The following is a 17,491-nucleotide window of genomic DNA, read 5'->3' on the forward strand; positions in this document are numbered from 1 at the left end:
ATATTTCTTAGAAAGAAATTAAACTCAAAGCTGCCAAGTAAAACAAGTTTGTAGCATTATTTGTCGCTTTTAACAAACTTGGAGTAGTCGACTCCGTTTTTTCCAAGTTGCTACAAGACGGGGAGGATTGAGTTGCTTACCAAATGAGCGTAATAGTTTCCCGGCGCGCTCTTAGATCCAGACATGATTCAAGCAACCTGAAGGCTCCAACACGGACTCGTGGCTCGAATCACGCAATGAGCTAAAATCTAAAGACTGAAACAATATCACCGGCTAGAACTAACCAGGACGTGGGTTACAGTAAGCGGTTTTACCCGGACGCTATTGCTTTACATGGATGTACGGTGGATTTAAGGCTTTCGTTAGACGGCTCATATCTTCCTCCACAGTCTTATTCACAAAGGAAGTTTACGATTGGTACAGTTTAAGTGTTGAAAAGTAGAATAACAAAGAAGGCTTGCTATGGTACGTCTCACTGGCTGGCATCATATGTCTGTCTTGGAGACCAGTCTGGATTCCTTGGGTTGATGGGCCCAGGATAAAACTGTATCATCTTATTTCTTATTGGATAAAGAAGCCCTGTTGGGACCAATCCTGCTGCTATCCAATGATCATGGCCGTGTGATTCAGCAATGGCTTGATAGACGGATGTTCATGCGTGGACAGCGGACTTCTGCGTCATCTCTAGAAGCCGGCCGCCGGTACAGCAGATAAGGCTGCTGGTGGCCAGATCTGTTCCTTCTAAGAGCCACATTTGCGTTTTATCCGTTGCCCACGAGTCAGGGGGCATACACTGCTTGGCGTTGCTCTTCCCTGGACATCCTGCCCTGGGCAGCTTCCAAGACCAGGGGCATTAAGCAACAGATATCGCTGCCAGGCCTCCCAGTTCCTTCCTGAGCCGGGATCTGCTATCGCTCACCAGCGCTTTTCCTCTAACCCAGTTATCTGTTGTCTGGGTCAGTAGGGAGCGTGAGGAAATTCTGCTTTTTTGATATTTTTTGTTGTAACAGCGAGTGGCGTTTTCCTGTTATCCACAGACTGTCAGTACGATCATTTACTATTTATTCCCAGAGATGATTTATCTGTGCTGTATGCTTCAACAGGCTTATTCGGCTGGGGTGCTTTTACTTTACTTTTTTTCTTCACGTGGGCCTTGTCTTCCATACACATTTGCGTCATTGCCAAACTTTACTTTGTTAATCCTCGCTCTGAACAGGAAGTAGCGAAATGTTACCGGTACCGACGAAGATTGCATTCCCCCCGGCGTACATTCAACAAAGTTATTTATATGTTAAAGCCTCCATTACCGCATTGTACTGAATAAAAGACCGTATTTACAAAGAAACGCGTTGGTTAGGTGACTTAGTTACTTGGTGAGATCCATGTGAACTTAACCTATTAATGATACATTGTGCATTATGTTGATCTCCTAATAAAAAAAAAAAAAGATAAATGTGACTTGTTAAGGGTGATTTGGATCCATCCGCACAAGATACTTGGAAGCATTGTTTGGAACAAAGCCGTATAGGGAGCTTTCGTCTTCTGCTTGTCACATGGAAAGGATTTAGACCGCTAAAAAGATTGGGACTGAAAGCTGCTGTTCTCCATATGAGCTAATTGGAGCCGAAACCCTTTGTCGGCCAACCCAGTGGATTTTCACTATACATATATATATAACTCTGATATAGTGGATACACTAAAAAAAAATGGTTGCCGAAGAGGCATTAAAAGCAGCTACTCTGCTTTTGCCTAAATTCTATGCACGTTAAAAAGAGAATAATTCCTGGATTATTACCGAGGTTTGCTAATCCCTCCGATTACGTTTACAGCGGTGGAAGCCAGTCGCTAGTTAAGAGCAACTCCTTGCGGCTCAGTTTCCTCAAGTGCCTGAAAACATAATCATAGGGCCGAGGTTTTTAATCCGACCGCAGCGTGGAGTCGTGAAATGTAAACACTGAAAAAACACCGGAACCACAAGACTGCAGTGCGGACTCGATCCTTTCTGGTTTCCTCTCTGTTCCTAAGCACCTCTTGAAGTATAATGGGGGATTTTGCACTTTTTTTTTAACACATTCTCGCATTAAGGTTGGCGGTGTCCTTGTATGCGACTCTTGGCAGTTGGCTGGATCCAGAATTATTTTTTTTTACGCATTATAGAAATACGTATTACAACAAATTATATTATTGGTCATGAAATCATGCAATCAACTTATGTTGCTTTTTCTTTCAGGACTCCCAGATGGTCGTAGAATCCTTTAAATCTGGGTTTGAACCTCCAGGAGATATTGAGTTTGAGGATTTCACGCAGGCCATGAAGCGCACGGTTTCGGACACCAGTCTGACTAACGCAAAGACCGATGGGAAATCCGACCCAAAGGTCCCGGGTAAATCCCGTGGCAAACTGTGGCCCTTCATCAAGAAAAACAAGGTAATGATTTTCAGGACTAGCCGGCTCCCCTAGACCCTCACTCACAGAATTCTATAGAATGTAACGTTTGTTTATTTTTTTGCCCTAGTTAATCAAATTGTTCAATTAAGTTTGTGTTTGTTATGATCAAGGCTCTTTGTGTGCATCATGGTTTGTTTTCCTTTTATTATTACAACATTGTTGGATTAATTTTCATTCATAAACTGCATGCTAACAGCTCTCCCTTCCACCAGTGTTTATACCGATGGTTATAAACGCGGCATAATTCTGGGTGGACGCTCTTTGGTGGTGTTTGATAGGTGGTCGGGTGCTTTCATCATCATATTAACGTTTGCCAGCGATGACGCCTTCATCCCTGACGCTCATCCGCTCCACGTCTTGGACCGTTGAATGAGAATCCCTCCACCGTTAGTTGTTGAAGTCATTTTGAATGGTCTTAGTTTATCTCTAACATTCCAAGTGGGCTTTTGTAACCTGGGGATCAATGGATCATGCTTTGTGGCATCCAAGTGCGGTATTTCCGACCCCTCGTGCGAGATCACGCTAGGTGTGAACCTCCCCACGTAACTTTACCGACCCAGAATTAATGCACAGGCGCACGCGATCCGTTGCAGAAAGCCGGGGCATCAGCTTGGGTGGAAATTTCATCGTTCTTGGTTTCTATTTCGTTTTTCACTGCGGTTGCATGTTTATGCGTGGACACCCAAGGACCTTTCTTTCTCTCTTAGATGGCTTTCATTGGTGTGATAATAACGGCTCCCCACGCGCTGTAGTGACCGTGGTTAGGTCATGGTAACCAAAGCAGACATTGAAAAAAGAGCGTTCTGCCCCCCCGTTGTGGCAGATGGGTCTGCTTTGCGTACACGCCAAACACACGTCTGACGCTGGCCCCTCTGGATGCTGCTTGCATGGCTCTGCTGGCATGGCTTTTCTTCTGCTGCCAAAGACTTGATCAGACAAATAACTCTCCATGTTCATCCACCTTTTATTAACCGTGTTTAGCTTCATTCTTCGCTCCTTTCCAAACCATGAGCATTATTTATAAATGTGGTTATAAAACTTTTTTGTATATATATATTATTTTTCGTTTCCTTGGTTTGGAATATGTATTGTTTAATCCTCATTTCGTGTTTTTGTGTTTTTTTTTTTTGTTTTGTTTCATTTTTTTTCCAACCTCCGTTCCTTTTTTTGAATTCGATTTCTGTGTTCTATCACAACTCCTTCTCTTATACATAGCTTATGTCCCTTCTAACGTCCCCTCATCAGCCCCCTCCTCCACCCCCTGCCTCTGCCTCACCCTGTGCTGTTCCAAATGGCCCCCAGTCTCCCAAGCAGCCAAAGGAACCCCTCTCCCATCGCTTCAACGACTTCATGACCTCCAAACCCAAAATCCACTGCTTCCGAAGTCTAAAGCGTGGGGTAAGTTGCGCTAAGCTTATCTCTCCCAATCACTGGTTATATCTCCCCCTTGTTTTTCTGTTGCACGAATTGGTCGTAAAGAGCTTGTTTTTTTATCCTGTCGTTACCTGGACCCTCCTGTGTGTCTCTAATCCTGCGAAGGCTTCTCCCGCCAAGCAAGGTCTATATAGACAGGACTGTGGTGTTAAGAATGCGTTACTAGACCCTGATGGTGGGTTTTAGACCCCAGCTGGTCAGTTAATTTAGAATTAAGTAGCTGGAGGACATGTAGCATGTTTGGTGTAGCGCAAAAAAAACGGGGGTAGTGGCTACCTGACCCATGCGATATCTTCTGCCCCCTGTCAGTTATTTATACACCCAACAGAGCTACAAGAAGTATCCGTCTTCAATGGAAACTGAAATAGTGATTGTTTGCAATCCTCCCAGGATGATCAACGGATAATTAGTTATACCATCGAGTGTTTAGGTTTTGGAGTTCTTTCCGTTGGACATCCATTCTTGGTCCTACAGGGTGTATTGGCTCACGTTCCTGTCCGTATGTTAAGGCTCGGTTGGCCCAAATGTAGTTTGCTATAAAGGTTAATCTTCCACCTATACGCTTATCTTAATGAGGTAGGCAGTATTTTTATTGATGCTGTTTCAACAGATGAGTATCTTCTGATAGCTGCTGGTTTGGCAGATTTCATTGTCTGCGCTTCAACGTCCTTCATGAAGGAGAGCTGGACATGTCTTCTGAGGGCTCCACACCACAGCTTTTCTCCCTTTTATTAGTACTCCGCACCCACGTCACTCACCACGGGGTCTATATACTCTATATACTATATACTCGCTCTGCTAGAAGACGTTTCCAGTTACGTTGATGATACTGGAAGACACACGAGGATTTAGCTGCGTACAAAAGAACTTGGCCATTTTAGAAGAACAGGACCAAAAACATAAACTCAATCAACAGGAAAGTAAAACTCCTTTAAATGAAGGGGGTTTAAGTAGGGTGTTAATTAATTTTCTAATAAATATAGGTAGGTGCCATGCTTTTTCTCGTAGTACAGGTTAGTCTGGTGTGAAAGGCCTTGAATAACAAATCCCCCATGATTCTCTTTAAAGCGACGTCTTTAAAAGCAGCCCTGCTAAAAACGTAATCATTCTAGTTAACAGAAACCATTATCTTGCATATTTGTGGGGAACGGGTGAGAGACATCTCCGCCCCCCCCCAGTAGACCACCATGGTCACTTTGGACACCCCGGTGTCCTGGTGCATAAAGGTAAACATGGACAGAGACATACAGAGGCTGGGGCACCCAAAGAATAATAATTTAGGGTTTACGGGCTCGATTAACCCTTTTTTGTTTTTGTTTTCTTGCCGACTTTCCCAGCAGACTCAGTCTGTGTATTTTCACAAAGGGATCATGAAGAGGACTTTAGGGAAGCCCACCTGTGCCTTTGAGGCCAGGGAATACGTTGTAAGTCTGCCTGTGATGGACCGCCAGCCAGCTCTTGCCGTCACTAACACCAGTACCCGAGCATAGCCCCCCGCTTCCAGATCACCGGCTGGCGTGGGTTTAAAGGCCGTTCCCTCTCATCACCGGCAGCCGTTTAAAAGCCCTCCGCCAGCCGTATAGACACCAAAAACTGTCAGATCCACCGGTGATGGGTTTAACCCTTCATGTGCGAGTGGGGTTTGCAAACTATTGCCTAGCAATGTATCGCTTACCCTCCTGCACTTAGAGGGTTGGATAAATTCAGCCCCAAACATATGATGATTGCAGAGCCCGAGCTTAACATAAATGATTGTTAATAATGGATTGGAGCGTCAGCTTCTTGCTCTTCATCTTGTGCTACTGAATGTGCGGAGCTGTGCGTGGTTCTGGATATATCACCAGGCTGAAATCGCTGTCCTCAAACCACATGCAAAGGTTTAGCTGCTAAACAAAAATGATTTCCTAGTCCTACAGGTCCCATTTGTCCCAGGTAATAAAAAAAAAAATATATATATATGGATAAGTTATCATTGGGATTGCCGCCACAGTGGCCAGGGATCGGACAGCCGATCAGCCCCTAAATATCGTCCGCATAAGAACTTTACCCCCTTTTTAATTTTCCTCTCTTACATTCCAACGAGCTCCTAATCTGCCGGAGATTTGATCCTCTTCCAGAGAGGGAGTGAGCGCATTCCACGGCTTGTGAGCTCTGTGTCGGGAGTCCGCATATCGTCCTGTGTGATATATAGAGACGTACTGAGAACTAATGTATACGTGTAGCGTGTTACATGTTAGAAACCATCACAATTTACGTGTGTCACAAAAAAACTTTCCTGTGAGCGGTAGCCAAGCGGCTTACAGAGCTTGTAATGTTTCCGTGTGCGTCACCGAGTGACCGAGGATCCCATAGTGATGTGCCGGTAACCGTGTCGTCTCCGTGTGCGTATTAGCTGCTGCTTGTTAGGTGATCTTCAGGAATTGTCTGCGTTCCTGACCATTTGTTTGTACACATTCGTATATTCTGATCCAAAAATGTGTCGGATCCGCGCAAAAGTTCACAGGTTTGTTGGTCCAACTATTCGAAACTGTTCCAATAAAGGGGCGCATTTGACCCCCCGAGGGGATCATTGCCTGCATACGTCAGAGCAGAATGTTTGCTGGGTATGAGGGGATCGCAGGGTTCTACGGCCCTAAAAGCCCCGATAATGTGTATAAAAACAGCAGGAAATGGCTTTATAAATAAAGTTATATAAATAAAATACATTCTTCTACTAACAACATTACATACATTTTAAAAATCCCGTCTGTGAAGCCCCACCCCCAGCCCCACCTCTAACCACACCCCTTAAAAAGTGCCCCCCGCCCCGGCCATGTCACATGCGTGGTGTTTATGGGGGGGTGTGTTTCACATATAATCCTTAATCTCCGTCGGACCACAAGAAGCCGTTTAATTGGTCGGTAAATCCTCGGAGCAAATGGAGATTATTGAGATTGGAAGAAAAGCCGGCAGATAAACGAATCCTTGGACGCTGGTTTTAGTGGAGTAACCGATTAATATCATGGCTGACATTTATTTGTAAAGTTTGGATGTGCGCTTCAGGAAACGGGGAAGAAAGGCGTCCGTAGGATGATCGCGCAGGTTAACGTTATCGGATCCGGCTCTTATAACATGGTTTGGTAGGAAGGTCGAGGTGAGCGGACGTTAAACTATACAGCGGGGAGGAAGAGTGTTCAGGAAGGAGAGGAGATAACTCTCTGGGTCTCTCGTTATCTCACAGCGGAAGGGGGGAAAAAAACAACTAGCTGGTTTTATCTCATTTTGTTCCCTTTATCTGCAGACCCGGCGGCCGCGGTTGTTGTCAGTCATGTGATAGTTTGGGTGACCTTTCCTGCTGAATCACCGCACTGAGCTGATGCTTTATGGCAATGCTAATGAAGACGTTCATTAGTCTGGCTGGGTGATTAAGACTGAGCCGGTCTATTATTTCCCCACAGGCAGTATGATAAGGAGTCGGGGTGTTTGTTTAGTAGACTGGGGGTCAGCTGTCTTGGGACCTTTTGATCCTAAAGCAGAAAGGTAATGAGGAGGGCTCCGCTTCCCTTCCCAGAAGCAGCGTGTGCGTTAGTGATGAGGTGCGTGCGTGTGTTTTGTATTCTCGTCTGCCTGTCACTGCAGCAGCTCTTCGCCATCTGTCACTCGCCCCGCTAACTGCATGGCAGCCGTCGTTCTCCAGACGCACAATGGCGCGGTGAAGGTCGAACGGGGCCTTTAACCGTTTTTTGATGCCTGTGTCATCAACGCCAGCACTATGAACCCGCTTCTGCTGGCAGCTACAACTCGCATCATCCTCAGCCAGCCACGATGCTGAGCTTCACCAGTATCCTATTCTACAGTAGTTGGAGTCCTTGCAGACGGAGCGTTGTGGGGATGAAGTGATATCCTAAGGGTATCGTTTGGCCGTTTTCAGTACATTTACACGCGTAGGGAAGCGAATGGATTAATATGATATTTTCTGGGTGCCCGGCACTTATTGGCGCTCACAATGTCTAATTATGGTGATTTCTCCCCAGTAACTCTGCTAATGTTTAAAGTAATCATTAAACCAGACGAGCTCCAGCTGCTCCTCACAACGTCCCTCCATATTCCATCGGATTCATGGCATGCAATCCTGCAAATTCCTGCTAGCCAAAGGCTACCCGGCGACCGGTGTCGCAAACCCAGTGTTACATGTTCGGTTATGGCTTGATGGGCTGCCATGTGTCCTCTCCACCAGCTATCTTCTCCAGCTGAAGGCGTTAGAACCGTAACCCCAAAACGGTTTAGAGCCGCGCTCGTGCCGCGAGGCGTGAGGAGCGTTACCAACCCGGTAGGAAGGTTTGTTTGCTTGCAGTATAAGAGGGGGTGCTGGGTCCAAGTGAACCGCGTCCAACCAAAACAACGCAGAACAATTATCTGCCTCTCGCTGTCCCTTCCATCGCAGTCCGACTTGTGGAGCTCGGCCAAGCACAATAAGCCCAACCAGTAATAACATACGAGCCTCCATTGTGGCTTTGTGGGCCTCCGACCTTTGAACTTTTGCACAGGTTCCGCCGGATGTTGCATTTTTCTCACCCAATTAGTATATTCTGTTAAAATAGCCCCGATTCCTAACATACAGAACAACAATTCATCCTCTGCTGATTTGCTTTTTTTTTCTCTCTTTTTCCCTCCTTTTTCTTTTTGTTTTGTTTTTTTTCCTCCTTCTCTTTTCATCTCCCGGTCCTACAATTATACCACGAAGCTTTCTCTGAAGCTGGTAAGCACCGTGTCGCCATGCGGCACCAAATTGTTCATTTTTTTTCCGTTTGTCAAGAGGCACCACCAGATGCAGCTGGATCTTTATTTCACAATCATATATTTTATTACAGTCATTTAGATAATTTTGAGTTATTTTTAGTTTTTCGCCTCATAAAAGTTGTTTTTGAGCTTTTTTTAAAGACCCCAAACGCAGTTTTCCATATGGTGGTGCCTCTGATGACACCCCCTGTGCTTTGTTCATATCACTGCATGTGTTTGTGTGTGAGTTGTCGTGTTTTGTGTTCTCCCGTTCCCACACTCGTTACGGAGGAATGATTTGCCCCACCGTGTCGGTGCGTAAATCACGTGAGTGTTGACCGAGTTTTATTATCCGAATGATGCATTAAACCATATCAGGTACCTAACAAGCAAACCGAGTTTTATTAACCGACTGACGCATTAAACCATATCAGGTACCTAACAAGCAAACGCTGTGTTTCGGGGCAAAACCCCCACAATCTGCGCTTCTGCCGGGTTAACGTAAAACGTTCTAAATCAATAACAATTTGCGTTTTTCTAAGTTCTGCAGCAAAAAGCAGCTGCGCTGGAGACCTGCGGACTTAGCAGGAGATCATTACCTGAGAGGAGACATTTAAACGCATCTTCTGCTCTAAAGGTCAGGGGTGTGAGAATCATGGATGGTTGAGGACCCTGCCGATGGGCTACCACCCTAGCTGTATGGCACTTTTGTACAGTTTTTTTTAACTTCTGAGGGCCCCTGAGGGACTTTGCGTTCTACGTTGCCCTGGGCATTGTGGGAATAGTAGTCCAGCGGTCATAGTCCACTTTTTTTATCGCTTTTCTCACTCGTCTGGCACTCAAATGGGTGAAAACTGAACAGAAGCACCTCATTCGGCCAACATTAATACATGCAAAAGCTGGCGCAGACGTTCTGCTAGACGGCCCCGTATCGCTTTAACATCTGGTTACAGCCGCCTACTAAGTTCTCTGCAGATAATCCAAAGGACGTCTGCTATTTAAATTCAAACGTTTCCAGGGAGAGACCTCGTGGATAATCTAAACCCTGTGTAGGAAGATCTTCTGGAGTTATTACATGGCACAGCGTGATGTCCACCGAGGTGGAGAAGAGACGTCCAACAATAAATCATCTGTGTGATCCAAGTGGTCACCGGCTGCGTCTCGTATCACAAAAAGAGCACTTTTTAGATTTATGTACGAGGAGCTGAGAGCAAATCAGTTTCTGTTTGCATGAAACCATGTCTGTAAAATGTTTTTCTTTGGGCATTTAGTGTTATATACAGTAATGTAGGTTAGTATTGAGGGAAAGAGTATTCACTTTAGTTCCAATAAACTCCATTTAAGCCAGGGGCCGCCATTGTTATCGGCCATTTGATATGTTGGGTGGGTTTGTCTGCCGAAACCCCACATACCCGATTCTTTATATCAATGAATGAAGGCTTTCCTTAGAGCGGATGGGTGGTTATGACCCAATGCACTGCGCTGCGGAGTATGATGGCGCTATCAGGGCCGGCCCAAGGCAAAATGCTGCCTGCCAAGCCCCCCCCCCCCCCAAATCTTCCGGCACTCAGCATTACAAGCCGGCACCGAGACCTAACAGGGAGACTCGCCGCAGAGGAGAGAGAGAGGGGCACCGAGCGGGTACTGACCACTCGGCTTCAAAAGTGCCGCCTGGAACGGTTGCCCCACTCGGCTCCATTGTCGGGCCGGCCCTGGGCGCTATATAAAACAATACACATTACTATGACTGCGAGTGTAGAAGATGCTTATTATACAGAGCTGTTCAGTGTTTTATCCGTTACCGTTAAAGCCGTGGGTTATCCGGTTAATGCTATTTATACGACCGTGTTTACTTTGGTAGCGTCTCTTGGCTCGGATTGCTGAGCTTTGTTCTCGCTCAATATCAATCGTCCTGCAGTTAAACTCCGAAGCGAATGCGCTTTCATAGGGCGCCATCTAGTGGCTGGAAAGGGAACGACCACAGATGCCAACTACATGCAGTACAATAAGCAGTAATACCGGATGCATCACGCTGCTTACCGACCATTATTACACGTTGTATTGTAATGAGATAATAATCCCGATTTAATTTAGAAACCTTCACTGCAGGCATTAAATGCATCTCGCTTTCATGTCTGCTGTAAAATCCGTGAGAATATCCAATACTTTGTTACACTGGGCAGCCCGAGATCTAGCCCGCATATAGGGATGTTTGCTTGTTGGCCATTACTTGATTAACTAGCAGATTTAATAACCGGGACATAACCGAGAGAACAGGTGGGTAATTGGCTGGAGTCATCCCATACTCTCTATTTCTTTAACCAGTGGCAAGGGGTTAAGTGGATCCCATTGTACAGCACTACGGAATTTGATGGCGCTATATAAAACAATAAATAATAATAAAGCATCATGTAACGAGCTGTAAGGGAGTTATAGCGTCAGGAGACAGGCTGGGAACCGGCACACATCGCCTTCCGAAGCCAGACAAAAAACGGTGGCCGGGAGAAGCCTGTCAATCATGTTTTTGAAGTAGCGGCAGAAGTGTAAATGGGGTGAGATTTTGCGCAGTTCAGTCATTTCCCAGATGAAGACGCCAGGTCAGAGCTGTCCAACAAACCTGCATGCTCCGTGTCGCCTTTAAATGGAACCCTCCCTGCTTGAGAACTCTCTAGATTTTGTTATATTGTTACTTTTGACCCCGTAGAACCTGCGAAAATCTTGGGCAGCTTGGATCTAAACCTGATATTACCCGTCTGTGTATTGGAAAAGTCTGATGGTGGAAGTCTCCTCTCCTCCCCCTCTATTATTTGGCATGTGGTGCATGTTCATAGTGCATGCGATAAGGACTGATCGTAAACATGACAATTCAGTGTTTTGGTTTCAACCAGGGCTCAACACCTGAGGACTTCAGCAACCTTCCTCCGGAGCAGAGGCGTAAGAAGCTGCAGCAGAAGGTGGATGAGCTGAACAAAGAAATCCAGAAGGAGATAGATCAGAGGTAGAGTCACCTTTATCGCTGAGCCTTTCCTCCGTAATTGAGCGTCTGTAATGGCGAGCGCCCGTGCTCGTCACAGTAAATGCTGTCAGAGGTAGATGCCCATGTGAATGTCTCGGTTATTAAATGGCTGGTATGTATCATGTCACATGCTGTCCCTGGCCCCCTATGATCAACATGGACTGAAGTGAGACTTGGTCTATGGACACGCTGAATGTCTACGGCTTTTGTGTCTCTTTGAGTACAATAAAGTGCCCCCGCTAGCCAATGTGCTACGAAACGATGATAAATACATTGTAAGGTATTCTCTGGCAGTGATTTATCACGCATGTTTATGATGCTCGTTTTCTGTTCTTGGAGATGAACCCAATGGATGTGTTTTTACATAGCATTACCAGTCATAGGAGGAGCTCGTTAGTTATCCTGTCCTGGTTCACCATTACCCTTTATTTTTAATAACAGAGATGCCTTAACAAAAATGAAGGATGTGTACACGAAGAATCCTCAGATGGGAGATGCGGCCAGCGTGGGCCAGAAACTGGTGGAACTTGCTAATAACGTTGAGAAACTGCGTGTCGAGGCACAGAAATTTGAGGTAAGTTTTAGCTGAAGTGTGAAGTCTGAGCCTTTAACGCCTATTACATCCCCCCCATTACAACGCCCCTTGGGATGGAGTTTGCAGACAAGCGAAGTTGCGTTCCATCAACAACTGTGGCTATTAGATGGTGGCCGTGGAGCTGCATCCCTTCTCTGCGTCTTTAAAGGTGGTTGCCGAGACAGCAGCCATCTCTGACGCCGTACCAAGGAGCTGTACTATAGAGCTGCGTGCCTGTACTGTACCACGGGAGCTCATTGTCTTAAATCAAAGCAGAGCCCTATACCATAGAGACGATGCCTAGCACTCTACCATAGAGTTTTATCTCTGAGACTGAAGCCATAGACCTATCAGACTGAAGCTCTCCAAAAAGAAAATAATTAAAAACAGTTGACCCAGATTAATAATTTCAGTCTTTATTTTGCTGAAGTTTAAAACCAGCACCAGTATGTAACAGAGTCGTCAATTTGTGTAGCAGACACCCGGGATGTGCGCCTCCCAGCGATGTTATTTCAGGCGGTTTAGTCTCTTTGATGATGAAATAACTCGTAAGGATTGAGCCCGTATCCCTGTCTGTTTATAAATTATGGCAGCCAACAATATTTACTACTTTTCCTACCAAATTTGCTCAGTTACCCAACAGATCTGAATGTGTTTGCAGGGCTGGCTGGCGGAGGTAGAAGGAAGGCTTCCCGTGAGGAATGACAGCTCGCGCAGGCAGAGCGGGCTCTATGAATCCCAGAACACTCCACCGGTTAATAACTGTGCACAAGACCGAGAGAGGTACGGTATAACAGGCAGGCTGGTAAAGGCCCCCGACTACAACTACACAACCAAGGGGGTGGCGTCGGTGCCCTTAAAGCCCCTTCTTAAGTGAATTGCTGCATCTACACTCACGCCGTAGACATTGTTTAGATAGCAGAATCGGGCGGACATCACGTGTACGGGGAAGCTGCTGCGAGCCGGGCTCATTTATTATGTATGAGCGGACTATCCGAGACATAAATCAAAAATGCTGCATTGCACTTTTTGTTGTTGCCGAACACACCATGAAGGATTCAGAAAATAACCCCAATCGTGATCATTCTAAAAGTGTGAAGCCAGAACCTCTCTGGGCAGCACACAGATGCCGAGCCGCTCTGATTATTTTATTTAGGGGTAGCGGTTAAAATTAAGCCTTTGTCCCAAATAAATGACATTTATCACGTGAGACCGTCCCGTGTTCAGGACACGTGGTGTGCACGCCTCGCGCTGTCCTGGAGCATGTAGCTATAGTGATTGTGTGCTTTCCTCTCTTGAGCAGCCCTGATGGCAGTTACACGGAGGATCACAGCCAGGAGACCGAAGTGAAGGTGACGCCAACAGAGTTCGACGACGACTTCGATGACGAGGAGCCGCTTCCTACAATAGGAACGTGTAAAGCTCTGTACCCTTTCGATGGTAATATTTCTATAAAAGTTAATGCTTTATTCCCCAAACTCCCATTAATATTACTTTATAGATAATTAAGTTTGTATATCGAGACTTCATCGTTGTGACTATAGGTCCTATCCCCAGTGTGTTATTGTAGGGTTCGTGTCATGTAACTATCACTTATAAGCCATCCTGGACCGGGTGGCCCTCTTAGGGATTGTAAGAAGGTTTATGGAGTGCAGCGGAATCTGCCAGATCCCTACAGATGTTCAGCTGAGGACTCAATGCCACAAACTCTAAAATTTTAACTCTTAAACTTGGGGCTTGGGGTCTCAGCCCTCTACCCCTCCTGTCTTCACCACTACGGCGCCCCTGATGTCTGCCTTGTGTCTTTAGGTGAAAATGAAGGAACCATATCCGTAGCAGAAGGCGAAATACTGAACGTCATAGAAGAGGACAAAGGAGATGGCTGGACGAGGATCCGTAGGAACGAGGATGAGGAAGGATATGTTCCAACATCCTACATCGAAGTTTATTTGGACAGAAGTGCCAAAGGTGCCAAGACTTACATCTGATCCCTTCTGTCCGCGCTGTCTGTGTCGGTGTGTTCTTGGTTTACACGATGGTCGGCTCCTATTAGTCAAGTCACTGGCCACCCTGGGAGACGCTAATAATGCTTGCTCACAGTTGGACCACCTATGCTAATTAATATTTGCCTTTTCATAACCACCTTCTCAATACACATAGCAGTGAGTGACTTCCTCCATTACATTTTCTACATGTTTATGGCTCCATTTAAACGGACAGCGAACCACACTTAAAACCTACTTCAGCTGATGCCCACAGCTTTGCATGCGGTTACTCAACAAAGGAGGCAAATAATTATTAACTATGATTTACAAATCTCTAGCGAATTAGACAGATTATGGGTTATAAGAATAAATTTAGACCTAGGGATACAAAAAGGATGCAAAGACCCTTCTTACAACGTAGCAAAGATCAAGCTTACAATTTAAAGCGAAGTCCTCTCTATACCGCCTGATACTTTGTAGCAACAACTGAATTGTAAGCAGTCGTATAAATGGATACTATCCAGAAATTTATCTTGAAAAATTGTGCAATACCAAATAATTATAGAAGATGTATACGTTTCTATAATAGTGTTTAACTTAGTATGACCGGTTACAAGCATTCCCCATACATGACATGACCCCAGAATCCAGAAGCATTCGACCTGCCGCTCTCCCGACTTCCCGTGTTCTGTAACCCTTCGCATGTAGCCTGGGGACAGCTGGAGGGTCGCGTGCTGCGGGGTCTCTGCAGACCTGCGGAATGTTTGTAACTGGCATTTAAAGCATGACAGACCAAGTTGCGTGGGCGCCCAGTGGCCAGCAATGCCTTTGGCGAGACCTCTCTGCCCTTGTTATTATAAATACACATTTACTTCGGCGCGCTGGGTAGATTAAGATCAGGAAAGTTCTGGGGGTAGTAATGTCACAAAGGGCCTCTCCAGCGTGTTTATATACATTTGTGTCTTGAAAATAAGAAACTGACCTTGCGAAAAGGACTTTTATCAATATGTTGGGGTCTTTATCGGCTCACCGTATATAAAGCCCCCTACAAAGAGCCCTGGATCAACTCTCGGCCATAGAGTACAAAACAGAGATTTGCCCCTTTTGCCCGGTTGGTAATTTACCCCTGAATATCGCACTCTCTGTAATAATGCGCATGGCGATGTAATGTGGTTTTATTTTTAAGGCTCCTGTTCTTTCAGTAATAAATAACATTATTTTTTTACGTGCTTGTGGTTTATTATATCTATAGACTATTTCTCATTTATATTGGCTAGAAGGACATGAAAACACATTCATTGAACCCGAGTTCCCCCGATCCATCCCAGTAGGGGCCGCGTGCTGTCTGTCCCTCTCTTCTGTATAAGGATTGTTGCATATAAGCACATGTATCGTCTCTTTCTGCGCATTTCACCCTTTCTACCGTTATGAAGCCCCAGCTGGTTCCGGGTGTTTCGATTTCTAACCTCTGATTTCTTTTTTTTTCCGTTTATGTTCTAGATTCCTAAAGGTGTGATGGTGCAAGGACTTCGGGGCGAGCTTTAAAGAGAAGGAATATGTAGACCCCACACACGCAGTCCCCAAATCGAGGCAGAAAAGAGCACTTAAGTCAGTTGAATTAAACCATGTCTCCCATGCCACCCACCCCCGTCCTGTCTGTCTCCGTGGTCCTGGTGGGCAGCTTGTGTGTTGGCACGGGTTCTCTGATCACCAATTTCAATATAACGGCCTTAAAAAGTCCCCGGAATTACCATAGTGTATTCTACGACCTCCTTCTTCAGATAGTCATTGAAATACTTTTAACCCTTAAAGTATGTTTGAAAATGTATTTTTATATTAGTAGATCCCTAATATATTGCAAAAGTAGAATATTTATAAGATTGTTTTAGACGAAGTAGGTGGATTTCAGTTTTTGGATGTCTCACAAACATTTTTTTTAAACCCGTTCAGTACGATTAGTGGTTTAGTGTTGTCTTCTTTAAGAGTGGGAAAGCCGATGCACCGTCTGCACAGCTGATGTCGGCTTGTGCTCTCCGACTACAATCCCCATCAGTCTCAGCTGGCCACAGTAGCCAAAGCTAGGTCTTAAGGGTAAATAATAAACTTTGCCTGCTTTGAGAATGAGAGAGCCTGGACCTACCACTTCTCCCCTCTTCTACGCTTTCTCCATTCTTCCCTTTCCTCACCACGTTCTTCCCTGTCCACTGCTTCTTGTCCCTGTCTTGTTGGAACTCTTAAGTGCCCTTTCACACCTGGTCACTATTTGTTCAGCGTGCATGCTCGCCCTGTCTCCTTGCCTATGCTCACCTCAGGGTCACCCTAAATTATTTTGGGTTTCTTACCCTTTCCGCCGCATGAATGCTACATGCATCACCATTTTCCAATACACGCTTCTACGTCAAAGGGGTGGTGGCAGTCGTTTGGAGACACTCGGAGGCAATAACCCTTCCTTAAGTAGTATTAGTGGCCGCTGAGACATGGAGTCGCTCATGGATCCGGCCTCCAGGACATGGTGACTGCGCAGGACCTCAGCTCAGCGGAAGAGACTATACCGATCTCTCACACCTCAGAAATCCAATGGTTCCATACGCAACACTTCGTAGCCGAGTTAACCCACCAAGACATCTCTGACTAACACGACTTTCATGGTGATTTTAAGCAGGGACTGTTATTCCATCCAACACCTCGAGTCACGTGTGTCCAAGTACTTGTAGCTTTGCTCAGCGCCGTCCGCTTCTTACGATGTCCGGCCTTCCGTTTTTTACTTTTTCTCCTCGTTTCACCTTTTTGAGTCGATCCCGCGTGCTGTACACGAGTGCCTGGTGTCTGTGTGTTCACGTGGCAAACACCCAACGTATTATCTAGAGCTTCTTGTAGACTTCGTCTCGACGGACGGTATGTTATTGTCCACGCCGGCCGCGTCCCGCGTTTCATCGCAGTCCGCATCATCAGACCTACAGAGAATCGTATCGGAGAAGCGCTCCGTTTCAGCAACGCTACAGCCGGGGGAAAAAAATGCCAATATCAGAAACGCCACACTTATTCTCACAGGAATTTCTCCAGTTTTAAATGAAAATGTATATATAAATATACGGGAAGGGTATCCCTTGCCAAAGGTATTAACGTTCATTATCTTTCTTTTTTCCCAAGGTGGAAAGAAAATGTTTACGCACTATGTTCTAAGTGTAGCCTTCCCCACCCCCATCCTTTTACCTTTCCTTGCTTGAAGTGTTTAAAGATTTAAGAAGAATTAACTGCCAAATTGTACAGATCTA

General features: G+C 45.6%; 1 protein-coding gene across 3 annotated transcripts in view; it reads left to right on the top strand.

The window, feature by feature from the left end:
* The window catches only part of FNBP1 (formin binding protein 1), a 172,697-nt gene extending 156,841 nt beyond the window's left edge, over positions 1-15,856 (top strand). For 2 of the 3 annotated variants that reach the window (XM_053472820.1, XM_053472821.1), the window contains exons 9-16: positions 2,231-2,428; positions 3,665-3,847; positions 8,607-8,621; positions 11,512-11,639; positions 12,099-12,231; positions 12,893-13,014; positions 13,532-13,671; positions 14,041-14,219. In XM_053472820.1, the coding sequence (XP_053328795.1) occupies positions 2,231-2,428; positions 3,665-3,847; positions 8,607-8,621; positions 11,512-11,639; positions 12,099-12,231; positions 12,893-13,014; positions 13,532-13,671; positions 14,041-14,219 (1,098 nt within the window). Of the gene's footprint in view, positions 1-2,230; positions 2,429-3,664; positions 3,848-8,606; positions 8,622-11,511; positions 11,640-12,098; positions 12,232-12,892; positions 13,015-13,531; positions 13,672-14,040; positions 14,220-15,716 lie in introns of those variants that run through there. The other variant, XM_053472819.1, reaches the window with a different exon arrangement.
* Positions 15,857-17,491: the final 1,635 nt, after the last annotated feature.

The sequence above is a fragment of the Spea bombifrons genome, chromosome 8 (assembly GCF_027358695.1).
Source record: "Spea bombifrons isolate aSpeBom1 chromosome 8, aSpeBom1.2.pri, whole genome shotgun sequence".
In the NCBI taxonomy this organism is placed as follows: Eukaryota; Metazoa; Chordata; class Amphibia; order Anura; family Pelobatidae; genus Spea; species Spea bombifrons.